Below are 13,151 nucleotides of genomic sequence, written 5' to 3'. Positions count from 1 at the left end.
ATTGACATTGAATGAAGCAAAAATAAACTTTCAGATCTTTTTAATTTTGCAATCATTTTTTAGCTCACCTCGACGAAGTCGAGATGAGCTTATGCTATACCCCCGGCGTTGGCGTCGGCGTCGGCGTCCCAGGTTAAAGTTTTAGGAGCAAGTCCATTCCCAAGTAACTACAAGCCCTACCTGAACCAAAGTTGCATGGATGATGCATCTAGGGATGGACACTACCACACTTGCTTCAGATGCTGGATCTGACCTAGATTTTCCAGATGAGTGACCAGGTTAAAGTTTTTGGAGCAGGTCCATTCCCAAGTAACTATAAGCCCTACCTGAACCAAAGTTGCATGGATGATGCATCTAGGGATGGACACTACCACACTTGCTTCAGATGCTGGATCTGACCTAGATTTTCCAGATGAGTGACCAGGTTAAAGTTTTTGGAGCAGATCCATTCCCAAGTAACTATAAGCCCTACCTGAACCAAAGTTGCATGGATGATGCATCTAGGGATGGACACAACCACACTTGCTTCAGTTGCTGGATCTGACCTAGATTTTCCAGATGAGTGACCAGGTTAAAGTTTTTGGAGCAGGTCCATTCCCAAGTAACTATAAGCCCTACCTGAACCAAAGTTGCATGGATGATGCATCTAGAGATGGTCACTACCACACTTGCTTCAGATGCTGGATCTGACCTAGATTTACCAGATGAGTGACCAGGTTAAAGTTTTTGGAGCAGGTCCATTCCCAAGTAACTATAAGCCCTACCTGAACCAAAGTTGCATGGATGATGCATCTAGGGATGGACACTACCACACTTGCTTCAGATGCTGGATCTGACCTAGATTTTCCAGATGAGTGACCAGGTTAAAATTTTTGGAGCAGATCCATTCCCAAGTTACTATAAGCCCTACCTGAACCAAAGTTGCATGGATGATGCATCTAGAGATGGACACTACCACACTTGCTTCAGATGCTGGATCTGACCTAGATTTTCCAGATGAGTGACCAGGTTAAAGTTTTTGGAGCAAGTCCATTCCCAAGTAACTATAAGCCCTACCTGAACCAAAGTTGCTTGAATGATGCATCTAGAGATGGACACTACCACACTTGCTTCAGATGCTGGATCTGACCTATATTTGGAGCAGGTCTATTCCCAAGTAACTATAAGCCCTACCTGGACCAAACTTGCATGGATGATGCATCTAGGGATGGACACTACCACACTTGCTTCCGATGCGGGATCTGACCTAGATTTTCCAGATGAGTGACCAGGTTAAAGTTTTTGGAGCAGGTCCATTCCCAAGTAACTATAAGCCCTATCTGGACCAAACTTACATGGAAGATGCATCTAGGGATGGACACTACCACACTTGCTTCGGATGCTGGATCTGACCTAGAATTTCCAGATGAGGGACCAGGTTAAAGTTTTTGGAGCAGGTCCATTCCCAAGTAACTATAAGCCCTACCTGAACCAAAGTTGCATGGATGATGCATCTAGGGATGGACACTACCACACTTGCTTCGGATGCTGGATCTGACCTATATTTGGAGCAGGTCTATTCCCAAGTAACTATAAGCCCTTCCTGGACCAAACTTGCATGGATGATGCATCTAGGGATGGACACTACCACACCTGCTTCGGATGCTGAATCTGACCTAGATTTTCCAGATGAGTGAATTTTAGCCGTATTTTAATCAAATTAGCATGGATGATGTATCTTAGGATGGACACTTTCAGACTTGTTTTGGATTCTGAATCTGACTCACATTTTCCAGATGGGTGACCAGAGTAATGTTTTTGGAGTAGCTATATAATATTATGGCATGATTAAACAGCTTGGATGGTACATCTAAGGATGAAAACTTCCAGACTTGCTTTGGATGTTGGAACTGTCCAAAATTTTCTTGATTAGTAAACTGGTTAGAAGTTTTTTGAGCAGGTCTATTTCCAAGTATCTATAAGTCCTTCTTAAACCAAACTTGTATGGATATTGATCTTGGGATGAACACTAACTAGAAAAAATATGATGTGAGATTTGCCTTACTTATAGATAGCCTTCGTCGAGGTGAGCTTCGTAATCTTTGATTACCTATGTTTTTTAAAGAAAATATGTGGGTTTTTTTATTACAGTATGTGTTGAATCCCACATTTAGTGATGAACACATTGCATCCCTAGACTCCAGCAGTAAGCTTTCTAGGGCATATGATGGTACAACATACCTACCAGGTATGAACATGAATAATACATGTATTTAAATTTTGATTTGATTTTAAATAAGTAACTTGCACTTTCTACAGAAAGTTTGGGTATATGTTTTGGTTATCTCCATCTATCTGTCCATCTCTCCATCACATTTTTGTTTTCATCACAACTCCTACTTTTCTGTTTAAGTACATGTATTCAAAAAATTCTTTTTACTTGTCATGGGCCTGGTCTTGTAAATGTACAGAATACCATTAAGTCGAATGTTGACTGACATTTTTCATAAGAATTGTTAGACCATAATTTTCACACTGAACTGTCTATTCCGTTTGCCCAATAATGATGAGGAGCACATGGCGAGTGTTACCAGTCAACAGGGGATGCTTACTCCTCTATGGCACCTGACCCCACCTCTGATGTTTATAGAGGCCCGTGTTTGCTCTGCTCTAGATCTGTATTGTTTCAATGTACTTTTGAGCTTGATTAATGTTTGTTATCTTCATATTTCACTATATTTGCTGGTTGAATGGTTAAAGCAATAAGAGCAAGTCGATTCTCAATAATTGCAAGCTCAAAAATTACTGAAACATATTTTGCTTTGGGAGATACAACCAATCGTATTGAATTCTGCATGTGTCAGTGACCTATGTTTTACAGCTAAAGCATCAGTTTCAAGCTTTTTTTCTGAGTACCAGTATTCTCTTTTTAAGCAAGTATCTTTTAAGTACAGGTCCACGTAACAATCAGGCAGGAGGTGATACATTGGGTTCTCAGAAATTAATGATTTTTCACTCACAGTTATTTCTCGGGTTATAAGCCGTGTATGTGAAAGGAAAAATATTTTGGGTCATTGTTACTATGGAAACCTGGACAAAGAAATTTCCCTAGCAACCGGCCAATTTTTAGCTCTACTGGTCAGAGACCAGAAGAGCTTATGCGATAGTAAGGTGTCCGTCGTCCGTCCGTCTGTCTGTCTGTCTGTCTGTCTGTCCGTCTGTCTGTAAACAATTTTTCAAAACGCTACTCCTCCTACAGTTTTGGTCCGATTTCAATATAACTTGGCACACAAGTAGACTACACTAAGATACATAATTTAGTGCATCGGTTTTTGATTTCGATGAATGGTGTTGCCATGGTTACTAAAAATAGAAATTTCTGTGAAATTCCTTTAAAACGCTACTCCTCCTACAGTTTTGGTCCGATTTCAATATAACTTGGCACACAAGTAGACTACACTAAGATACATAATTTAGTGCATCAGTTTTTTGATTTCGATGGACGGTGTTGTCATGGTTACTAAAAATAGAAATTTCTGTGAAATTCCTTTAAAACGCTACTCCTCCTACAGTTTTGGTCCGATTTTAATATAACTTGGCACACAAGTAGACTAAACTAAGATACATAATTTAGTGCATCGGTTTTTGATTTCGATGGACGGTGTTGCCATGGTTACTAAAAATAGAAATTTCTGTGAAATTCCTTTAAAACGCTACTCCTCCTACAGTTTTGGTCCGATTTCAATATAACTTGGCACACAAGTAGACTACACTAAGATACATAATTTAGTGCATCGGTTTTTGATTTCGACGGACGGTGTTGCCATGGTTACTAAAAATAGAAATTTCTGTGAAATTTCTTTAAAACGCTACTCCTCCTACAGTTTTGGTCTGATTTCAATATAACTTGGCACACAAGTAGACTACACTAAGATACATAATTTAGTGCATCGGTTTTTGATTTCGACGGACGGTGTTGCCATGGTTACTAAAAATAGAAATTTCTGTGAAATTCCTTTAAAACGCTACTCCTCCTACAGTTTTGGTCTGATTTCAATATAACTTGGCACACAAGTAGACTACACTAAGATACATAATTTAGTGCATCGGTTTTTTGATTTCGATGGACGGTGTTCCCATGGTTACTAAAAATAGAAATTTCTGTGAAATTTCTTTAAAACCCCAGTCCTCCTACAGTTTTGGTCTGATTTCAATATAACTTGGCACACAAGTAGACTACACTAAGATACATAATTTAGTGCATTTTTTTGAATTCGATGAACAGTGTTGCCATGGTTACTTAAAATAGAAATGTCTGTGAAATTCCTTTAAAACGTTACTCCTCCTACAATTTTGGTCTGATTTCAATCTAATTTGGCACACAGTTAGAATACACTACGATACATAATATGTATTTCTGTTTTTTTTTATTTGGGTGAATGGTGTTGTCATGGTTACCGGTACTAAAAATAGAAATTTCCGTGAAATACTTTCAAAACGCTACTACTCCTAGTTTTCATTTGATTTCAATAACTTGTCACAAAAGTAGACTACATTAAGATACATAATTCTATTTATTGTTGCATGTTGCAATGTTTCAAATCCAAGTGCTACTTTTCTTTTGTTATACAAACAGACCAGTAGAGCTACAGTCTCATCAGAGACTTCTGGTTCTTTGTAGATTGATGAAATTTCACTCATTTTAAAGGCTTTAAACGAAACGTAAATAAAGTATATATATTTCTTATTTAGTGTAATAAGAAAGATACATTTTTAAAGTGTTCTGTCAATGTAATAAAAAGAAATTACATTCTCTAATATATTTGCTATAGACACAGGTAAAGATACAAGTTTACCATTTTTTTGCTGATTCAGCATTTTGCGTGATTTTAGCAAAAATCGAGTCGATATTTTTCATTTCACCATCTTAATACAATTGCTTCATCTATTTCATGTAAAACCACTGGAAAACCTCTCTAAGAATTTGAAATAAAAAGTTTTGCAAATTTGAAAATTCCTATCTGTTGCTAAGCAACAAAAATGGATGGTTGGATAAATTAAAAAATGGGAAAATGTAAAGCATTGGAAGAAAAATCGTATAAATTTTAATCATTGATTACCAAAAACAAAGTTTAAAATAATAAAATATAAAATATTCTTCCTTGTATACTCTAGACTATTTTACAATAAGCTATCTCCATGGCAACAGCAAATTTTCCTTAGCAACAAAGCATTGAAAGTTATTTTTAGCACATATTCATCTAAGTTTTTAAAAGATTATCTGATTATTATGGTTGAATTGCTATTGTCAAGAATCGACATTGTCAAACTGTATATTTTAAAGTATTTTTAAGTTTATTCATCCATAGCAACAGAACTTGTCCACTTAGCAACAAATGTATTTTATAATGAATGTAGTATGTAGAACAGTATGCACCAAGTCCTCAACAAAAATCTGTGTCTTTAAAGATGTTAGCTAGGCAAAACATTCTACTTATTGAAATGAAAAATTACTTGTTTGACTTATGACTGGTATTTTTTTTCACTTTCAAATGGTAAATCAATGACCTATTTTTCATGCTAGTGGCTTATTAAGACTTGAGAATCTTAAAGTTTCTTGCAAAGTCCTGAAAAAATTGCATCATGACCTATATTTGCGATGAACACTGGATGGTCTAATTTCTGAAAAGTTTAAAAAAAAAAAAAATGCAGTAATCTTGTTAAAAAAGTTATTGGCTTTTGATGAGGTCTGCTTGTGATAATGCAGACCTGGTGAGGTATTGATTGACCGAGGCCGAAGGCTGAGGTTAATCAGTTTCTGACAAAGTCCGTATGGGCAGGAGTAGGTCGAATTCAAAAGTCAATAAAAAATGTTTAAATTGTAATTATTGAGTACCAAAAACAAATTTTAAAAGAATAAAATATATAATATTTTTCTATGTAAACTTATGACTATTCAAAAATTTCCATCTCCATGGAAACAGAAAATTTTCTGCAACAAGGCAAGGAAAGTAATTTTTAGCACATAAATGTATTCATGAAAGTTTACATTTTAGCAGTAAAACTGAATTTGTGCAGTCCGACTGACTACTCTGGTTTTTTGTTGAATCTTCCTATGCTATCAAAAATGTAACTAATATCCAAATATCCCACATAAGCAAAGTTTGGGGGGGGGGGGGGGGATCTCGGGTGTGTATTATACAGAAATCCCTTTACTGTGTGTCTTTCTGTCCATGCCATCTTCTCCTTGCTATAACTTTGTTATTGAAAAACTCCATGCAATCTCCTCCTTGCTATAACTTTGTTACTGAAAAACACTGAAAGTTCAATGACATACATTGTACAGAGATTGCTTATGACCCAAGGGGGTGTCATGCCCTTGACACAAACTTTCTAACGGAGAATCATTGGATGCTCATACTTGGTACAGTGATAGCTTTGTTGACCCACATGTGTTAAGACCTTTACCAAAGGTCATTTTGGTTAGTTCAAGGTCACTGGCTGAAAAATTTTAAATTTTTTGTCTGGGCAATGTTATTTTGTAACGGCGAATTTCTGGAAGGTCATACATAGAATAAAATTTGCTGATGATCCGAAAGTGTGTGTCGACCTTGACCCAAAGTATATCAGACAAGCCGACCTTAACCCAAACTCCTTTTAGCAAGTTCAAGGTCATATACAGAAAAGTATAAAATTCTGGTCTGGCCTATGACTTTGAAATTTAGAATTACTAGAGGCTTACATATTGTACAGAGAATGCTTTTGACCTGTGGGTTTGTCATGACCTTGACTCATGTTGGTGTTGGCAAGTTCAAGGTCACTGACGAAAACATATTAAATGCTTGTCTGAACTCCAACATTGTAATGGAGATTCACTGGAAGCTCTACTTGACACAGAGCTTGATTATGATCCAAGGGTGTGTCCTGTTATTGAATAAAGATCATTCCTGCAAGTTAAAGATCACTGGCTGAAAAGTAAAAATAAAATTCTTGTCTGGGTTACATTTGTTTGATCCTTGACTTTTGACCTTGTGACCTCAAAATCAACAATGATCTGGGGGAAATCAATTAGAAGTTTGTAATACTAGTGAATTTCAGCTCACCTGAGCGAAGGATCAAGTGAGCTTTTCTGACAGAAATTTGTCCTTTGTCTGTCGTAGTTGTCATTGTCGTCGTTGTAAACTTTTCACATTTTCGTCTTCTTGTCAAGAACCACTGGACCATTTTCAACCAACTGCCACAAAATACTTGGGAAAAGTGGATTCAAGTTTGTTTTGATGAAGGATCAGGCATTATTCCAAGGGGAAAATAATTAAAATATGAAAAATTTATCTTTTAAAAATCTTCTGAAGAACCACCGTGCTTGAAAATATGAAAGTAATGTGGAAGCATCCTCAGGTAGTGTAGGTTCAAGTTTGTTCAAATCATGACCCCGGAGATAGGGTGGGGCCACAATAGGTGATCAAAGTTTTACATAGGAATACATAAGAAAAATCTTTTAGAATCTTCATCTCAAGACGAGCAAAGCCATGATTGGCCATATTTATGTAGAAGCATCCTCGGGTAGTGTAGATTCAAGTTTCTTCAAATCATGACTCCCGGGCGTAGGGTGGGGCCACAATGGGCAATCAAAGTGTTACATATGAAAACATAGGGGAAATCTTTAAAATTCTTCTCAAGAGCATTACAAAGCCATGATTGGTCATAATAATATAAAAGCATAATCAGGTAATGTAGGCTTAATTTTTTCAAATCATGACCACCCAGGAGAATAGAGGGGCCATAACAATGGATCAAAGCTATACAAAGGAATATAAAGGACATAATCAAAATACAATTACTGTAAAAAGCATCAGTCAGCATTGGATTCAAAAGATAGATTGCATTTGCTGACAAGGTCATTGTATTGACCATAGAAATGATGACTTTAAAGAAAACTGTTGACTTTTTTGTCAGTAGCTTGCCTCCTTTTAGAAATTGTTCGTACCTAGAGCGTCTCTTGCGTATCGGAACAATTGGGAGATAAAAAACAAGCTTAGAGCACAAACTTTAATTGTTTACTTCATAGAACAACACTATCATTATTTTCATTAAATTTTTTTTATTTTTTCATTAAGCTCATTATATCAAAATGAATAATTAGTTATTACAAGTAAATATCCCGATATAACTAGGCTAGTTAATAATTCTCTATCGAGAGTAAGTTATCTCGTAATAATTGAATTCTGGTTGTAACACGTCATTTGAATGGATAGAAGAATTAGTTTATATCGTATAACATATGTTGCCTACGTCACAATGACTTACGTCAAAAACTTATTATTCTGCTTGACGTTACTTTAAAAATATGTTCGATTAGAAGGCATTTTTGAGGAAAATTGCCTTATTGTCTTCGTTTAATGACGGTAAATTAAATTATAAGGAAAGAATTTAATAGCTGTCCAAGTTATACTGGTATAACCTGGGTTGGAACAGATTACGCTTTTTTATTAACCGCTTCGCGGCTTATAAAGCATAAACTGTCCCAACCCAGGTTATACAGTATATTGATTGATTGATTGTATGTTGTTTTACGTCCCATTCGAGAATTTTTTCACTCATATAGAGACGTCACCATATACCGGTGAAGGGCTTCAAATTTTGACCTTTACTCGGAACGCAGGGCCATTAAGCAATGAGGGATCTTTATCGTGCCAATGCCTGCCGTGACATGGGATCTCGATTTTTAAGGTCTCATCCGAAGGACCCGCAAATTTCACTTCAAAGTGTAGAGCGTATGGCGATGGAACAATTGCTACCCATTTTTATTGATTTAAGTCAGTCACAGCCAAGATTCGAACTCACGGCCTCCCGATCATGGAGCGAGCGCTCTACCGACTGAGCTATCGTAAATGGTTTATACAGTATAACTTGGGTAGCTTTTAAATTCATTTCTTAAATAATGAATTAGCTATATGTACTTCATTAAAATGAATTCCCTATCTTGTTTTTATAACAAGTTAGTATAGTTTGTATCATATTATAATATCATTCAAATCTCATTCTCAAGGAGTTAGTAGTCTCGTTACAACGAGTTTGTTATCTAACGAGTATGTCATCTTTTTATAATAATTAATTAGCTATCTTGAGTTAGTATCTCACTATTACACGTTATATATTTAGTTATCTCATCAAAATAAGTTTTTTAATCTCGTTATCCAGGAGACAGTAGTCTCGCTACAAAGAGTTTGTTTATTTCGTTTTTCCATCTTAGCTAACTTGATAGCTTTGCTTACATTTGTATCAGCCAGTCAAATTGCGCGCAGACTTCTGTATTGAACCATCTAAACTCCTTATAAGTAAATGGTTTGAATATTTATTGTTTTAATATATTATATTCCACCTTTGTTAAACAGTTTAAGCTGTTCAAATATAATTGATATCTTGGTAAAAACAAAAGACTAAGTATATCATGGGCCTTTATATATTTCATGGAGAAAATAGGCAGATCGTGAAAAATGTAAAAATTCCTGATAATTTAAAATACAGTTATTGACGTTTGAATTCGGCCTACTTGTTTCTTTACGGACTTCGTCAGGAACTGATTAACCTCAACCTTCGGCCTCGGTCAACCAACACCTCACCAGCTCTGCATTGTCACAAGCAGACCTCATCAAAAGTCAATAGTTTTTTCTAAACGAAATTACTGCATTTTTTAAAACTTGTCAGAAGTTAGACTGTCCAGTTTTTGTTGCATATATTGGTCATGATGCAAAATTTTCAGGAATTTGTCAGAAATTTTAAGACTATCAAGTCTTGATAAGCCACTAGCATGAAAAATAGGTCATTGATTTACCATTTGAAAGTGAAAAAAATACCAGTCATTAGTCAAGTAAGTGATTTTTCATTCCCATAAGTAGAATGTTTTTGCCTAGTAAACATCTTTTGAAGACACATATTGTTATTGAGGAATTGCTACATACTGATTCTTTATAAATACATTTGTTGCTATGTGGACAAGTTCTGTTGCTATGGATGAATAAACTTAAAAATACTTTTAAAAAACCAGTTTGACAATGTCAATTCTGGGCAATAGCAATTCAACCATAATAATCAGATAATCTTTTAAAAACTTAAATGAATATGTGCTAAAAATAACTTTCAATGCTTTGTTGCTAAGGAAAATGTGTTGTTGCCATAGAGATAGCTAATTGTAAAATAGTCTACAGTACACAAGGAAGAATATTTTATATTTTAAACTTTGTTTTTGTTAAATAATGATTACAATTAATTTTATTCGATTTTTCTTCCAATGCTTTACATTTTCCCCTTTTTTAATTTATCCAACCATCCATTTTTGTTGCTTAGCAACAGATAGGAATTTTCAAATTTGCAAAACTTTTTATTTCAAATTCTTAGAGAGGTTTTCCAGTGGTTTTACATGAAATAGATAAAACAATTGTATTAAGATGGTGAAATGAATAATATCAACTTGATTTTTGCTAAAATCACGCAAAATGTTGAATCAGCAAAAAAATGGTAAACTTGTATCTTTAACTGTGTCTATAGCAAATATATTAGAGCATGTAATTTCTTTTTATTACATTGACAAAACACTTTAAAAATGTATCTTTCTTTAAGTATTACACATAAGAAAAAATGATTTTATTTACATTTCGTATAAAGCCTTCAAAATGAGTGAAATTTCGTCAGTCTACAGAGAGAAATTGGCCGGTTGCTAGGGAAATTTCTTTGCCCAGGTTTCCATAGTAACAATGACCCAAAATATTTTTCCTTTCACATACATGGATTATAGCCCGAGAAAAAACTGTGAGTGAAAAACCATTAATTTCTGAGAACCCCCATGTATCACCTTTTATATATAGGCTGCCTGATTGTTACGTGGACCTGTACTTAAATAATGGCAAAATTTGCATAATGCATAATCCAGATTTGATTTTCTACTGCAAATTGAATTTGGATTAAACATCAAGATTTTTTTTAATGACCTCATCATAGAGTCCAACAGCAGAGACTGTAATTCCTAATACTAATATTTTTCATAATTTTGGGATTGCAGATTTGAAATCAGATGATTTATATTGTGGATTTGATATAAAAATGACTGTTTGATTCCATTTTATTTTCATTTTAGGTATTGTGGGTTTGAACAACATCAAGGAAAATGACTATTGTAATGTCATTTTACAGGTAATGGTAACAGTTTTGTTTTTTTATTCTAAATCAGTGTACCTTCCCTTATCTGATGTTAAACAGTACTGTATGTTTTTCACTTTTGGCTTCAAACTTTGAAGAGGTTATGTATAGTGAGTTGTGTTGAAGAGAAGTTTATCAGTAAATATTTTAACAAGTAGTCACAAGATGTCTTTGAGCAGAGAGGGTTCAACTAAGGGGTAAAACTCTACGAAAAGAAAATTAATAAATCATTTAAATATCTTCTACAGACCCATGGGGACAAAAAAAAAGATTGAACTTATGTGTTTCTTAAATATGTAATGTTCTTGATGTAATTGGGCTCAGCATAATACATGTAACCATAATATTTGATCACTTATTTTTTTTTTCAGGCTTTGTCACATGTTACACCCCTTAGAAATTTCTTTTTACAAGAAGAAAATTACAAGAAAATCAAGAGGCCTCCAGGGGATCAGATGGTTTTACTTGTTCAGAGGTTTGGAGAACTCCTTAGAAAACTCTGGAATCCCAGAAATTTTAAGGCTCATGTCAGTCCACATGAGATGTTGCAGGCAGTTGTCCTCTGTAGTAAAAAGAAGTTCCAGATCACGGAGCAGGGTACTCTACTCTTTATATACTCTACTCACTGATGTTATAGAATAGTCAACAATAAGTTAAAATCCAACCATATCACTGAGTTGATAAATTTTTGTCTCTTGTCTAGCAAAAATATAAATTATATTCCCCTTAGCATCTAATTTTTGTATTAAGCATTTCGATTAATTGCTATATATATTATATGTAAAATATAATGTATAGAAAGATAACTGTTATGAATAAATTATTTTAAATTTATTAATTTTTACAATCATTTGCTTTTCTTCATATTTTCAAGAAAAGACACATTTATCCAATAAACAATGTTTACGGTATTAATCACTACTGGAAATAAAATATAAACAACTATAAAAACCCAATAAGGTCCAATATATGTAATTCCAATTCCAAATCCAATAGTTTTTATAATTTTTTAATAATTCAATCAATAAATTTAAAATATAATTTATGAATATTTCAATTGATGAATTTTAAAAATGATATTTTCAGGTTTAATATTATAAAGACATTATAATTTATTGTGTTTCAATGTTGAACTTATAATCATTGAACCTGATTTGACATTGCTACCGTACACTCTTTAATTAAGACTTCAGTTGACTGCAGTTTCTGACTTTTGTCACTAGGTGATGCACTGGAGTTTATGTCCTGGTTTCTGAATGCTCTTCACTTGGCCATGAATGGAACCAGAAAACTAAACAGCACCATTGTGAACAAAACTTTTCGAGGAAAAATGAAAGTGTTCACAAGAAAAGTTCTGCCCATTGATTTGGTAAGTTGTACCTAAGAAAATATATTTCTTGTACAGATATATGAGTGACACCAAGTGCAAGAATTATACATTAATAATTATCTATCCTCATTCCTTTTTTGTGGGCTTAATTGAATATTGGATTTTTTTTTTTTTAGAAAGAAGAAGAGAAAAAGAAACTTCTTATGACAGATGAATATCTAGGTATGGTTGCTTTAAAAAAAAATTACTATTGCAATATTAAAGAATATCTCCTTACATCAGAGATGGAATTTAAGATAAAACCACTGTTTTGTGTTGGTTGGCAGATAAATGTATAATTTTTAAAAATATTTTAGAACATGTGGAGGAGATTCCTTGGTTGTACTTGACCTGTGACCTTCCACCTCCGCCCCTTTACCCTGATGAACTTCAGGAAAACATCATCCCTCAGATCCCATTTGCTACACTTCTCACCAAATTTAATGGTGTATCAGAGAAGGAGTATAAGACCCACAAGGATTCACAGCTGAAGCGATTCCAGATCACAAGATTACCAAACTTTGTCATCATTTTTATTAAGGTAATAATTGCTCTGTTCTGCTGAATTCAATTTTGTTTGTTGGTTACATCAAACCTATAAATACAT

General features: G+C 34.4%; 2 protein-coding genes across 2 annotated transcripts in view; one reads left to right on the top strand and one right to left on the bottom strand.

Moving 5' to 3' along the window:
- Positions 1-13,151, bottom strand: part of LOC133204393 (polycystin-2-like) — a 271,638-nt gene that overhangs the window by 100,009 nt on the left and 158,478 nt on the right. The window lies entirely within an intron of this gene.
- LOC133204395 (ubiquitin carboxyl-terminal hydrolase 39-like) overlaps positions 1-13,151 on the top strand; it is a 36,419-nt gene that overhangs the window by 16,572 nt on the left and 6,696 nt on the right. The window contains exons 5-10 of the mRNA XM_061340117.1: positions 2,131-2,227; positions 11,114-11,169; positions 11,547-11,772; positions 12,399-12,544; positions 12,682-12,727; positions 12,862-13,085. Coding sequence (XP_061196101.1) covers positions 2,131-2,227; positions 11,114-11,169; positions 11,547-11,772; positions 12,399-12,544; positions 12,682-12,727; positions 12,862-13,085 — 795 coding nt within the window. The remainder of the gene's footprint in view (positions 1-2,130; positions 2,228-11,113; positions 11,170-11,546; positions 11,773-12,398; positions 12,545-12,681; positions 12,728-12,861; positions 13,086-13,151) is intronic.

This window comes from Saccostrea echinata, unplaced genomic scaffold, assembly GCF_033153115.1.
Source record: "Saccostrea echinata isolate AGI-Se365-2 ecotype Australia unplaced genomic scaffold, CSIRO_AGI_Sech_v1 ptg000053l, whole genome shotgun sequence".
Taxonomy (NCBI): Eukaryota; Metazoa; Mollusca; class Bivalvia; order Ostreida; family Ostreidae; genus Saccostrea; species Saccostrea echinata.
Note: the sequence above shows the minus strand (reverse complement) of the source record. Positions and strands in the feature narration are given on the sequence as shown.